Genomic DNA, 15,517 nt, shown 5'->3' on the forward strand with positions numbered 1-15,517 from the left:
GCTCCACACAAAGGGAAGGAACATCAACAGGGATTCAAGCTGTGAGTACAAGCCTTCAACAAACCTGACATCCAGCTCCCACTGGGTAACAGGCAGGGGTGACTGCACCACCACTTGTGTGCATCACCCGGGGTCACCTGCAAAAGACAGCCTCACTCCTCTGCCTCCCAAATCTGCTCCATTGTGGCCCAACACACTCCACAGCCATGTGCACAGCCTGGTCTACCGGAGTCACCAGAATTTGCATGTGAGGCGCATCCACTGTCGGCTAGCATTACGGCTGATATCCCTTCTCATTGATTCCGACGTCTTCTCACATTTACATTTATTCATTAGGCAGACGCCCGGCTACCATGCCTCCTGTGCGAGTTGTCTTAGCTTGAGCTTTCTTGGAGTAATGTTCTGACTGTCTGCAACAAGGAGTAAACAACAGCATACTGGTGTCCTTCCTCATCCACAGGAATATGCTGACTGTTAAAGGAGATGTATTTATCAGAGAGAGAAAGAAGGAAGAGAGACACAGGTTAAGACATAGCTCTTGTTTTGAGACCTCTGAATGAGAGGTGCGCCAAGTTGTCTGTAAACCTTAACTAACCTTAACTGAGGGAATACACTCAGCAGTTTAAACCACAACATAGCTGAACTGTGATGCAGATAAGTTCCTACACAATTATACATCCTCTTTGATTTTGAGTTTACATATTATGAAATGAAGGATGTCACGTAATTTTCTTTCTTTTTTTAAGTAAACCCGGCTTTTATTTCACTTAACTTCCCTTAACACTACTTGTTCTTCTTGTTCCTGCAGGTGTTATGTGGATGACAAAGTGTCCAAAGTGGCCTGGCTCAATCGATCCAACATCATCTATGCCGGCCAGGACAAGTGGTCTCTGGACCCCAGAGTAGATCTGGTGAGTAAAGGACAGCTCGAGTACAGCCTGCGCATACAGAAGGTAACACTGACCTAGAAACCGGACCAAAATGTTTTTGTTTTTTTATTCTTTGATTTCATCGTTAGATGTAATAACAGCTGCATTTAAAGATGGGAAATAACCATTTGTTTCTCCTCCTTATAGGAATACATTTAAAAATTATTAAACATAACCTTCATAAGCATATCTGTTTTTTGTATGTTCATCTATTAATTTTAACCCTTTTTTGTGCTTTAACAACAATAAATAATCATTTGAAAATAAACTAATGTTAGACTGGTATCAGTATGCACCCTCTGCTAGACAGTAAATTAGATTATCCTCCCAGAATGTTAAAGTTATCGTTTTCATTGATTATCAGTTCAGCAAGTCTTATTAAAAAATAATACATGTTTTCATAAAGGGTTAACTACCTCATCTAAACTGTCCATGCTGGGAGGTCTGCTGAAATGCTGATCGTATCTGTTATGTAATGATGATCATTCATTACTCATGTCTATAAGCTTTGACTTCTTAAAGTTGAATTAATTAATAATAATCAAAACATATTATATTGTAAAGTTGATTGAGATAATTCGACTACTTTCCTGTATAACGTTGTTTCACTGAAGAATCATAAATATTTATTTCGAGAATATTGTGAATGTTTGTCAAAATAAAAATTATAGAGTAGGATCTTGAAAAAGTAACATGTAGGAAGATAAATGAGGATAAGATGCTCTGCCAGGCATATGATAAGATATTTTCAAACTAATGAAAACAATATTGTATTTGTGATTGTGTATAGGTGGATGTTTATGATGAGGGGTCGTACACCTGCTCCATACAGACGAAGCAGCAGCCCAAGACCTCACAGGTCTACCTCATTGTACAAGGTAAGTGGCACCTACACATAGACACCAGCAGCACACAACACACAACCAATCCACGCCAGCCGTACAGATTTACACTTGGAAATGGTGTCAATATATTATATTCCAAACAGAAGCTAGAACAAATTTGAAATGATTATGTCATATTTATTAAGAGTCAATCGCATCATTGTCCAACTGCACACAAGCAGCAAACAGCAGCGTCACTAAACTCTGTTATTAAACGTTGAAATGTGTCCCTCTAAGGTGCCTGTAAGGAAAATATATGAATATTTATTGTCAGGGAAAAACTGCTCTATGTCACAAACTGCCGCCTACAGCAATAGAATTTCTTGTTCCAGTTCAAATTAATCTTGAGTGCACTTCAAAAGCCTTGAGCAGTAGTTTTCCATCTCAAAGAAAAAAAAGTTTTACCTCCTGAATGGAGACAGCCAGAAAGTTGAGAGCAAGAGAGATAAGATGCTGCAGGGTTTGATCTTATAGGCCTGGAGGGTGGAATTTATATATATTAGGGCTGTCAAACGATTAACATTTTTAATCAGATTAATCACAGTTTAAAAATTAATTAATCATGATTAATCACCATTCGAACTATGTCCAAAATATGCCATTTATTTATGTATATTGTTGTGGGAATGGAAAGATAAATGAAAGAAGGCGGATATATCCATTTAACTGTGTACAGTATGTATGTTTATTATAACATTTTTCTGTGTGTCAAAATGAAAGACAGCCCACACACCTATCAATCATCAAACCGTGGGGTCTTAATTCATTACGTGTTGATTTCTATCAACGGGGGAGTACTTCAGGAAAGTCGACAGGGGGGGGGGGGCGCTAGTGGAGTACTTCGTGACCACAGAGTGTGAACGTTGTGATCAGCTGTTTTAGCGCAGTTCTCCAGTGAAGGGGAGGAGTCTCCCTCCGCAGCCGGTTGGCGTAGTGTTGGCATAATTCCGTTGTACAGACCGACGTTAACAGCAGCCCTGTCTGTGCACACCAGAGATGTTCACAAGTCTTTTTTTGCAAGTCCAAGTCAAGTCTCAAGTCTTTGGTCACGAGTCCAAGTCAAGTCTCAAGTCTTTGTGGGGTGAGACTTGATCAAGTCTCAAGTCTTTGGTCACGAGTCCAAGTCAAGTCTCAAGTCTCTTCTGGTTGTAATAAGCCTTCTATTGTCTGCTGCTATCCAGTCTGTTAAGAATACTGCACAGCTATATCTAAGACATTCAAAGCATTTACTGTATTATTATCACTCCTATATCTATTAGCATACAGTATCAGTACTGATTAGTTGTTTGTTATATGATCACTTTAAACAGGCTATTGCAATGCAATATGAGGAAAAACATCACACTTTAGCTAAATGCAAACAACTTATAAGCAAAACACTTCAGAATCAGAAATCAGTATCACAAATACTTTATTAATCCCCCGCAGGGAAACTGTGTTAAAAGTACTTAAAAGTAAACATTTGTTCTGTGCCATTTGCAACTAAAAAACTATTGCTGCAATATTATCTGAAATATACTGAACTGGTGATATTAAAACATGACCTGTTCCAAAAGAGATATCTACCATTAACACCATTTACCAGCCAAATGCTGGTAAATCATGCAAGTGGCTGGTACTGTATGTTGCACGCACCAGCCAAAAATAACAATGGCAATCTATTGAGTGGCTGGAAAAATGTCAACATTCACTAGGCTAGCCATTTGGCCAGTGGACAACATTTTTAAAATTTGACCTCTGCAACCGTATTGTTTAATTACACTGGGTCTCTAATTACATCTTTTAAGTCTACTATAAATAAACATATTCCTCTATCCTCTCACTCAAACCCAGTGTAATGGTAACCTGATAAACCTGTAACATTAACGTTACGTGGTCAACAATAAACCTGTAACCTGCCTATAAACCGACAGATGTATTTATGTATGTTACTATGTATTTTTCTACGTTTAACGTTAGCCAGTAGATGGCAGCGGAACGTAATGATTAACGTTACCGACCTTTTTTATGTCATGTCAAGAGTTGGATGTCAACGCCACTCAACGCAAACAAGTGTGACAAGCAAACATTCACTCATCTTTTCAAATATTCAGTTACAAAGCTAGTAGCAAGCTAATTTAACATTATATAGCTGATGCTGAGCTAAACATGTTTGCCAACCGTCCATATGCGTTAATGTGACTGACCTCTCCGGGTGAGTTTTCAAGTGCCTGATGAAATTTGACGTTGTTGCACCAGCATCCTTGATTTTAATATTGCAGACTTTGCAGTGTGCGCTCCTTTTGTTGGTGCCGCCGGCGTTTTGTTCGAAGTTTTTATAGTTGAACCTAATTACAAGCGGTACAGCTGCAGGTGTGCCGCCAGTCGCCATGGTGTTACCATGATGTTAACATGATGTTAATGTTAAAGGTGGGGTAGGTAAGTTTGAGAAACCGGCTCGAGATACACTTTTTATTATATTCCATGGAATGCTCTTAACATCCCGATAGCCGGCCCGGCTAAAATAACTGGATGGCCTACCCATAGATATATATAAACACTAGATGGCTCATGGGAGATTTTCCAGCGTAGCTGACCGGCCGCCATCTTGCTACAGTTAACAGTTACTCTGATTCGCGTTATGGTAGCTGTTGTAAGGTGAGTGAGGTTTCTCAAACTTACCTACCCCACCTTTAATACGCCAAAAATAGAAAATACAATGATTGTTCACGAGTCCCAAAACACGAGTCCAAGTCGAGTCCGAAGTCATTTGAGCAGGAGTCCAAGTCAAGTCTGAAGTCTCTGTGTGTGCGATTTAAGTGCGACTCGAGTCCGAGTCACAAACTCGAGTCCCCATCTCTGGTGCACACGGAGACCGACTCTTTCGTCCGGTGATCTAACCGCCTTCTGGAAAAGCTTCACAAGTACGTACGTACGTACGTACGTACCCAAATGCGCTTTGAGACACAAGTGACAGACAGTACGCATTTCAGATTACGCACATAACTTGCGTACCAGTTAGTGCACCCCTGTACTACAGCAAAAGTATTCTCCGTCGGGACTTCCTGCAACAACACCACGCCGTTATCTTGATTCTGATTGGCCAGAAGACATTATCAAAGATGTTCTATTGAGAAGACGATCACTACGTGACAAACGTTTTCAAAACCGTTTCTGGTCTTCGGTATTTCCAGACAAGTGGCTACTGAAATCAATCTTACTAACTGCTGTCTGTGCAATTCTCGGCAAGAGTTGGCGGACTTTATTTTGCTTACTTTAACATCATTTTTCATGGTGGGGCTAAGCCATTTCTTGGTATGGGTGTAGCCTACCCCAGCCATACCCTGGCGCTGCCACTGTTGGGATGTATGGGGCGGGCCATTCTGCACATGCGTTAAATATTTTAACGCAATTAATTCAAAAGATTAATTACCGCCGTTAACGCGATAATTTTGACAATTTTATATATTTAGTTTTAATTGTCACCTAAATGCCTTCCAATAGTTATCAAAGAGTTTAAAGGTTGTACCTCTTGAGATTGAAGAGAATCCAATGCTGTACAAACTCTTTTATCTGTACCTCTTGTGTCTGATCAAAAAGGGGAGGCAAGGGGGGGCAGCTGCCCCCCCCCACTGTAGAGCCTTGCCCCCCCCAGCTGCCCCCCTAACTTTTGTTTCCCTAAAACTGTACTAAAACAAACCTACACTATTTCCACAAGCTTCTCAAGCAACAAAACAAGCATTACATTAGTTAAAAGTGAATCATTTTAAATATCATTTTAGGCCCGTTAAAAACGCAGCTACGGCCCTGCATTAAACTGCGGAGCGGCGTTCACACAGACCGCAGCTCACACAGCTGCAGAGAGGGAGCGAGCTGTCCCAGCACCTATGGATCAGCTTCCCCTGGGAGCATTTCCCTTTCCACTAGTTTTGTTTTTACTAAGGACGAGAGCTTGAAACTAAATATTAATAAAACGCTGCAATTTGAATCGATAGCGTTTAACAGACGGGCGCTGTTTGGGGCGTTACGTTACAAAATACTACGCAGACAGCGTTAGCTGGGAGATCGATCACTTTGCTAAACTACGCGGTAGCCTACTATTAAATCCAAGTAAACTACACATCACAGCCATGAGGCCAGATCAATGAAACCAGGATACATCCTTTACCGTAAAAACTGGATCCAAACACAGCTGCCTGTGTGCGCTTGATAAATACGTTCTGATGTTATATTTATGATATGCTACATATTAACTAGGCTACATGGCCCTAACGTGTAAAGTTATACAAGCATTTGTACCAGTGCTTTTCACAAGTAGACTCTTGCAGGCCAGAGTATAGGAGTGATTCAACAACAACAAAAAGACATATGAGAAGTGATCAGGACGAACAGAAAGAGGAAAAGGAAAAGAGAGTTCACTGAAGAGACCAGGAGGGTCAGAGCAGGAGGAAGAGGAGGAGATGAAGACATTAGTGAAGAAGAAGAAATATATGTGAGGAATAAAGATGAAGTATCAGAAAGTGGGCCAGAGGCAGGGATCAGGAGGCAGAGGAAACTCTAGCTGGACCACATGGTATGTTCTTATTCTCCTTACATATTCCATTACAGCAGCACAATCTAGCAGCTCTTAGTATTGACAAATATGTATTGAAATGTGTTGCTGCACAGGTCACCTGTAGCTCTCTGAAGAGATGGGTGATGTCATTTGTGTACTTAATTATAATTAAGTACTTACAGTATGCAGAATTCTGAGTATTCTCTGAATCGGGTATCTTTTGGGTCTTTATATCTTTGAAAAATGAAACCGAAATGTTTGGTCATAACATCTGGTAGTGGACTACTTACATGTTCCCACCTCAGGCACAAAATATAAATAATTACTAGGAATTTCCTTGAAAAAATAGGGTTGAAGTTTTTGACAAAAAGTAGGCATGAGACCTTGTTTAGATAAGATATGGCACCACATGGAAGTCAAGGACATTACAAAATTGTAATATTTTGCTAAACTATTGTTTATTTTTGTAATAAACAATTATTTACTATTATTAATTCATACAACATAGTTGAAATGTTGAGCATGTCAATCTTAATCTGAAAATACAAAAACTGAAATATAGGTAAGAGAAGAAACTGACACTTTTGTGATGTAATTCCCTCAATGCAGATCACACATGGACTGATCCATTATTTTAATAGGAGGGTATGGTATGGCGTGACGGGGTTGAAACAAACTGAGGGACAATATTGCAATTTCATAGATAATTCAAGAATTTTTTCAGAATTGATTTTTGATCAGTTAAAGTTGACAAGCATATGATTATATTAGCAGCAACATTTTGGGATAATTGGCCATTTTGATTTGTTTAATATTAAATTAATATGTAATAATGCTTAGTGAGGACATGCAAATATGTCTGTCTAAGACAACCAATTTTTTTTAAAACAAAATATATATTTAATTTTACATTGTAATGCAAAACAACCTGTTCCATTAATTCATTGCTTTAAAATACATTTTGTAGTTTCCTTTCATTTAAAATGGTTGAGGTAAGCTTGGGGGACTCAAAGGGCACCCGATTGTTTGTCTGAACACCTTGTTTCTCTTGTGCATTAAGAACACTTGTGTATTAAGAACACTTGTGTTAGGGCATGAATTAACAATAAATAGGTTATATACAGTGTAAAATACCACGTACTGTCCGCCCTCCTATGCCACCCTGGCATGACCTCTTGCCTCCCCTTTGCCCCCCCCATGTAAAATGTTCTAGAACCGCCACTGATTGGTGTTATGGACACAAACTTGGATTTTACAAATCAACTCGCTTTTTTAAAATCAAGGCTTTAAAATGATTTTATTAAATATATTAAATGATTTGCATATCCTTTATGTTTTACTGCACTTAAGTTGATTCCACTTACCAAATGCCTGTAAGGTTGATATGTTCAGGAGCCAGCAGTTTTTTTTTTTTAGTTCAACCAAAACTAAACTTGTTTGCACATTGATTTTACAAAGAAACAAGACATAAGAAGTTACTAAGTATGCTTTAGATTTGTTTGTTTGTTTGTTTCCCAGGGAAACCCTCACAAGAAACACCAGCTGTTGTTATGCCTGCTGTGACGTTAAGTTGCCTCTTGTAATTATGCCTTTACAATCTTAAAAGTTATTTTTATCATCTGAATTTGGCGAAACAAGTTTAATATTCTGAAAACCAAGACTTTGTTTATTTGAAATCAGATGAAAACAAACTGTCACGGACCCTGCCGTGTTATCTATGATTACTACGCTTTTCATTCATAATTTCAGCGGGAGGGAGGGGGAGTGGCGCTGAGGAACAGCAGAGTGCGGGCTGACAGGTGTCTGTGTTGACATTCCCCTTATTGTGGAATAAGGGGAATGCAGAGACTGGCTACAAGTGTTTTAGGTTCAAGTTAGACAACTAATGTCTGGGTTAGTGTTCATTACTTCATGTGTATGTCATCTAATGGTTAATCTCAATACACACACATTTTCCGTGCTTTCCAATAGTTTAAAATAGTTTTATTCCACTGTTTAATAACCTGTTACAAACATGCCACTTGTAAAAATGAAATAAAATGTCTGTGAACTGATATTTGTTTAGTGAGCTTATTAGAGGATGTTCCCATTTTTTGGGGATGTTCCCTTTGATTGTAAAATGTCAATGAAGATGTCAGACTTAGTACATTTGTTAATAATTACATACAACACATGGAATTTGTGTGTGTGTGTGTTCCAAGTGAATCTGTGGCCCCCTGGTGGCCAGTACATCAATGATGTGGCCCCCACCACCATCAAAGTTGCCCATCCCTGATGTAAGGGTATGGTGATTCAATTAAAGAAATCGTATTGCAATAACACGATTTAGCATGATCATAAAGGAGAGTCCCCATTTATCTTTTGCACAATTGTTGTATATTCCCGGCTAATCTCAGGCAGTGTAGGATTCTGATCTTCTCCCTGTGGAGCTCTCCGGGACTCACTTGGCCTGCCAGCTTGGCAGAGAAGTGGATCAGGTCCTGCATGAAGATGCCTACTGCCCCTCTGGGTGCAGGAGGAACCTCTGTCAGAGTACACGAGTCGAATTGAAAGTTGATGTTCTTGGCCCTAGGGAGGCCCGGCCCCCGCTCTTCAATCCACACCAGAGGTCTGTCGTCAGACGTTAACAGCTTTGCAGTCATCTTGCAGTAGTTGTTGCCAGAGTCTTCCTCCATAGTTGCTGCAGTTACCGACAGCTCACCAAACAACTCCACCAACCACGTAAGGCGAGCAATGCCACTAAATGCTGGGAAACCAAATCCAGGCTTCAGAGCTCCACCGGTAAAATGAAGCGTTCCTTCCTGCAGGAGCTTTCCCTCCACCTCTCTCTTTAGTTCTTTGTAGTCTTCGGTCAGCAGCTCAATGTGTTCCTCATGGAGAATAACTCCTTTTTCCTGGGCCAGGTTCCAGAGCTCCAGAGCAGCTTTGTAGTTCATGGTCATGGGATATTCCACACACACGTGTTTTCCTGCCTGCAGAAAAGTTCTGATGTTTTCCTCATGCAACACATTCTCAGTGCAGATGAACGCCACCTGGATGTCCTCTCTGCTCACGGCCTCTTCAGCGGTCACCTGGCTCACTCCCTGCTGAGAGTCCAGCTTTCTCCTGGATATGAAAGCTCTGACATTCAGTTTCTCTGCAGGACTGCCAGGCAGAGGAGCTAACATGTCTCTGATCCTCACCCAACCGGCTGTGCCAATGCCAACAACCACCGCTCCAAACATGCTGGTTCACTGCCCTTTGGTGGCCAACACAGAGAAATGTAGCCGTTATGTTGTGAGCTATGGTTGTGTGAGTAGTGTTATCCCAATAGGTGACGTAACACAGAGCTAGCGGCTAGCAGCAGCCTTCGAGTGAGGCGCCATGGATGTATGTAATAGGTGAGGCGCCCGGAAGTGTCCAGGGGAGCTTCTTCTTCTCTTAGTTTTTGGCGGATTGCAAACAACTTTAAGGTGCATACCGCCACCTACTGTACAAGAGTGTGTATCACCATATCATCCTATCACCACTTGTGGAATTATACCACTGTATTTACGTTGTTTTAAATTCTTCCAATCAATCCTGTTTCACTCAAATACTTAAGAATGGCCTTGATAGCTCTTATCCCCTCACCTTCTGTTCCTAGTATCCCCATCAGGCTCCACTCCCTTCCTGCCTCTATTATATTTCCCTCTTTAGTTTTTTACCTGCTGGGCCCAGAGAAAAATGCTTTTGTGAGCAAAAATTAGAGGGGAACAGCAAACAACAGTAGGATTTTGGTGACGTTGTGACTATCCTGGACAAAGATATAGGGGGGCTTCCAAATCCGGCAGCTACAACACCTGCTCTGCCGGATATGGAAGCCCCTCTTTAGTTTTGTACCTGCTGGGCCCAGAGTAAAATGCTTTTGTGAGCACACACTAGAGGGGATCAGGCAACACCAGTGTGATTTTGGTGATGGTGTGACTGTCCTGGACAAAGTTGTAGGGGGGGTGCCATATCTGGCAGGAGAAATACCTGCTCTGCTGAACATGTTATGTAGAGAACAGTGCAGATCTTCCCTATTGACACCAGGACAAACCTATAGTCTAAAATAAGGAACATTAATAGTGTGATATAGGCACAGATATAAGATCAATACACTTTATTTTAGGGCACCTTTCAACACATTCAATGTCACCTTAAAATAAAATAAAAAATTAAATATGAGTGGCATTACAATACAAAAATGTGTTGAGTAGGAAACCACAGAGGAATATTACATTCAAAGGAGCAATTAAAGCGAGTGAAGCTAGTTTGAACACATTATCTTTTAGGCTTGATTGAAAATAACACAGTGTCTGACATTATCATATAGGCTTATGTTATATCATTACTCTGTCATATAATTGCTTACTATTCATGGTTATCAAGTAGGCTATCAGACACTTAAACAACAGAGAAGGTTTTAAGAAATAAGACTATACTGACAAATGACATCTTATCCTTTCATTGTCTGTTCTGTAGGAACATAACAGTGACTACACTTAAAAACTGAATTTTGTTCCAATACGAAGATTGTGTCCTTAAAACGAGCCACCTCGCAATTGTATCCAGATTATTTATTCAGCCTTTTGCTGTTTAATCTGATGGGAAATATATCATTCAAAAGAGAGAGAAAAGCTTAGAAATGTAGGCGAACGCTCAATACAGGCGATGACGTCACCTTTGCACAGGGCGGCCCAATCCCAAACCACGCCCTACACCCTACCCCTACACACTCCCCCTCCGTGACGGAGTGAACTCCGTGGAGTGACACTCGCAGCTCAACGAGGCTCCCTCATGTGCCCCTTTCACACCAGCGCTTTTTCAGCTCCGGCTCGGAGCTGGAGCCTGAAAAGCGCCGGATTTTCCTGTTCACACCGCAGCGGCGCCGTCTTTTAGCTCCGGAATCCGGTTCACTTCCAGCTCCAAAAAATTGTCGGTCTCTAGAGGCAAGAGCTTCGGAGCTAAGAGGTGGCGTCGCTTACGTCTCTCTTACGTCGAGGCGTGCATGAAACTAAACCCACCTCCCCTGAACATGGGTCGACTGTCATGCCTGCCTACAAGCAGTAGTGCTTATAAACACACTTTATAAAGTCAGGCAACACTAACCAGGCTTCGTGTGATTCTGTTTATTTGTACCTTACTTTGACCATCCGTTCATTGTTATTGATCATTGTGGAGAGAGGCAGACGTGTTGTTTTGTATTATAGCAGCTATCGGATGGAATCAATACATGGGCTGCACAGGTTGTCGTGTCCGACTATCACAAGTAGAATCATAATAAAAATATGCCGGTAAAATGTGCCTGTAGAAAACGGTTTATGCCACAATAGGATAGCAATAGCAAGTAGTCAGTTTAGCTTCGGTTGCTATGCTAACATCACCCATTTTATACCAGAGAAACTTTCTTAACAGCGTTGTGATGCCAAACAGCGTCAATTCAGACTGACACACATTCACTTACACTGTAAAAAAAGATCGTAATTTTACAGGAAATAACTGTAAATTTGTATAGTAATTATCATGTTTTTTTAAATAACTTGCAAAATCCTGTAAAATGACAGATATTAACTATAAATTAACAACCCAAAACATTATTTGAAGTATTTTGACAATAACAACAAATAACGTTTATTTCCTTTTTTTTTACTGTAAATTTACTATATAATATTTACAGTATTTTTGCACTTTCAGAAAATACATGCAGATGTACGTAAAATAAAATGTTTTTATCTGTAATTAAATATGTAACTCGTAATATAAAAGTGTATTACTATTATAAGACTTTAAGATGTTCTTTGTAATTTTAAGGTAAACATAAAACTGTAAGAAAAGCGTAAAATAAAAAAAACGTAAAATGTAAGTAAAACATTTTTACATAAATCATTTTCTCAATATTCGATTGAATCCAACAAAAACACAAAATATCCAATGTTGAAACAAAAGTAAATAAATATGTTTTCATGAAATTCCTAACTTACTATATTGTAAACATCTACAGTTGACAATATCATTAAAAAAAAAAAATCATAGAAAGTGGAGAAATCTCTGCAGGGAGGACCAAGGTTTAAAACACACACTGTTATTTACTCAACAATAAGTCACAGTTATCCTTGTTTTATTTATGTGTTCTGTTGCTGTGTTTTTTTTCCATTGGTCAATTTACAGTAATAAACCTTAGTTTTACAGTATAATGTATGGTTTTCGGATTCTGGCCGACAGCCAGAGCTACGGCACTTGAAATAGAATTCAGCCAAAACACGGCAGACAAGTCAGGCATGTTTGGAATGAGTCCACAACACTCCTGATTGGTTAATATAAACATCATCGAAGAAACCTGCCAATGAGAACTGTCCGCGCCTGTCGTTCACATTTGAAACATCCAAGTCAGTTTGAGCGGGTCTCCTCCTGCTGGAGCTACAGCTGTCTGTGTGTCTGCTACAGGAGTTTATGGATTCATATCGGGATCGTTTTACATCTACACGTTAAATATGAGCATCGGGACGTCAACAAAGAACAGAAGACTTGAGATCTGGTGAGTCCTGCAACTGTAATGGAGTTAAACATGTATTTAGATAATCCTTACTTAGTTTGTGAATGTTTTATTTTTTATTTAAGGTTACGTTTCTTCTTCTAGTTAGCTGAGTTTCTTCCGGTTAAGTTGGTATGCATAATTAATAGGTTGTTAAATGTTAAGAAGCCCTGAGATGCTGTTTCTTGCAAGATGTTGCGCCCGGGAAACCCGGCTTAACATGCGGCTGCTAACGTTAGCTTACAGCTTATTGCAGTGCTGCCCCCCTCCCACCCTCTCGTCTCCAACACGGGAGAATTACACATAAACATGCAGTGGGGTATCACAGTGTTGTCGCCAAGTTTAATGTAAAGTTTCACAGCTTTCTTACAGCGGAATCTAGTTTGTTAATGTTCAGTAGCCAACAGCTAGCATAGCATAAACAGCTAACCGCTAAGGTTGGGCTAATTTGCTAGTTAGCTCTGCTCTATATATTACACGCTAACATGACTAGCTAATGTCACACTGTGAACTAAAATACTTTTTGTATTACTACATCATACATGCTTGGTCCAAATCACTGCTAAAATTAATTATTTTTGAAAATGTATAGTAAAGAAACACTCAGCCATGCATGAAATAACATGGCAAAAGAATACGGGTAATGTTTGACCCATGTTGTGCCTTAGAAGTGTAGTGATACAAACATGATTTTTATTCAAAAAGTAAGAAAGGGACAAATAAAAATTAGAATTGGTGTTGATCCAAAACATGTTGATTGAGGAATACCTGGGATCCTGAATGGTTAAAGTAATTTATTGCAAAGATATTTACAATTAAAACTAATTCGGGTCACTTTTGACACATGTTGGTTGTATGTTGTGTAACAAAGGGTTAACATGACAGCTGTGATGTTCACTCTTTTGACAGAGCACCAGTGGACAGCGAAGACTATGGAAGAGAAGATGTGATGGTTTTGTGTGGAAAGCTGCTAACGCCAGCCTGTGTCCCTCTCATCAGTCTCTCCAGGCAGCACCCAGCTATTCTTCCATCTTGCAGATGAAAAGACTTTGATATGTGAGTAATAACTAACTTGTGTCTAACATAATATTGAATGTGGTTTAGTAAAGTATTTAAAAATACCCCACATTGTACATGTACAGGACAATCAGACCTTGTTCAACAGAGATAATCAGACAATTGTTTTGTCTTTGAGGTACAGCCGCAGCAGAGAGTCTTGAGTTTGAAGAAAACACTAACATTTTATTTAGTGTTGTTTAATCAATCAATATTTACTGGTCTTGAATTTCCTCACTGTATTACAAAATGCTCGAATCTTATTGTACAGGAACATTATGCAGATTTCATCACCTGAAGATAAAAATATAGATTCAGCGATATGTACCATTTTAAGGAAATAGACTGTTAGCGGTATTTACCAAAGCTCCGCAGCTGTAGCTAGGCGCTGCTAATGAAAACTCAAGTGCTCAATTTGTTGGTTTTTCTTTTTTATTAAGAATTGACCAAGCATATCTTCCTCTTCGAAATCCCAGTTGTACTTCGCTAACACGCAGTGCCTGGGAGGGTGCGTTTGATTGTTCCCACAATAGTGCGTGCGTGCGCTTGTGCTTCAAAGGTCCATCATACAAGATGTAGGGGATCTATTGGCAGCTGCTGATAATAACATCCATCATTATGGTTTACTAATAGTTATCACTTCACTTTCTCCTCCAGCATCTGGACACAGCAGGAATCTACGCCAGGATCCTGTTTGTGGACTTCAGCTCTGCCTTCAACACAACACTCTGGCTGGAGGCTGCGCTCCATCAGGACCAACACCTCTCTCCCTCAGGACCAGAACCTCTCTCCATCAGGACCAACACCTCTCTCCATCAGGACCAACACCTCTCTCCATCAGGACCAACACCTCTCTCCATCAGGACCAGAACCTCTCTCCATCAGGACCAGAACCTCTCTCCATCAGGACCAAAATCTCTCTCCATCATGACCAACACCTCTCTCCATCAGGACCAAAACCTCTCTCCATCAGGACCAAAACCTCTCTCCATCATGACCAACACCTCTCTCCATCAGGACCAGAACCTCTCTCCATCAGGACCAACACCTCTCTCCATCAGGACCAAAACCTCTCGCCACCTCAACAAGGCCCCCCCCCACCCCCCCCCCCCCCCCCACCCCACTGACACTTTATCTCAGCCACAACGCAGACTCTATGCATTACATAATGGAGATCACAGGATGGTAAATAATGCAATGTTTAAATATTGCTTACTGCACATATTTTATATTCTATAATTTATTGCATTCTATTTCGATGTAAGTTACTGCTTTATTTTATTTCTATCTTACTATATTTTTATTACAGTGTTCTTAATATAGTTCGCTATCTGTGTACTTTTTAATTTTTTTTATTTGTATGTCGTGGTGCACGACACCTAGTCAAATTCCTCGTACGTGTGAACCTACCTGGCAATAAACCCGTTTCTGATTCTGATCGGTTTGTCCTCTAGGTTGCACTGCCACGTCTACAGTAGCGCAGAATGGACAGAGGAAACATGATTGGGCCTCAAGTTTTTTGCAGCCAATATTCATTTATCCTACAGGGGCGGCTAGTGGAGTACTTCGTGACCACAAA

General features: G+C 40.2%; 1 protein-coding gene and 1 long non-coding RNA gene across 2 annotated transcripts; one reads left to right on the top strand and one right to left on the bottom strand.

Moving 5' to 3' along the window:
• Positions 1–8,544: 8,544 nt before the first annotated feature.
• On the bottom strand, positions 8,545–9,719 carry LOC117534890 (biliverdin reductase A-like). Its single transcript, XM_034199156.1, has one exon. The coding sequence runs from the start codon at positions 9,569–9,571 to the stop codon at positions 8,702–8,704; it is 870 nt and encodes a 289-aa protein (XP_034055047.1). The 5' UTR covers positions 9,572–9,719; the 3' UTR covers positions 8,545–8,701.
• Positions 9,720–12,398: 2,679 nt separating this feature from the next.
• LOC117534893 lies at positions 12,399–14,851 on the top strand. Its single transcript, XR_004567331.1, has 3 exons — positions 12,399–12,885; positions 13,792–13,938; positions 14,596–14,851. It is a non-coding gene; the product is annotated as an uncharacterized LOC117534893 (long non-coding RNA).
• Positions 14,852–15,517: the final 666 nt, after the last annotated feature.

The sequence above is a fragment of the Gymnodraco acuticeps genome, unplaced genomic scaffold, assembly GCF_902827175.1.
Source record: "Gymnodraco acuticeps unplaced genomic scaffold, fGymAcu1.1, whole genome shotgun sequence".
NCBI lineage: Eukaryota > Metazoa > Chordata > Actinopteri > Perciformes > Bathydraconidae > Gymnodraco > Gymnodraco acuticeps.

Excerpts from the sequence above, each read along its gene's own strand:
- LOC117534890 (XM_034199156.1), bottom strand. The coding sequence starts at position 9,571 with ATGTTTGGAGCGGTGGTTGTTGGCATTGGCACAGCCGGTTGGGTGAGG.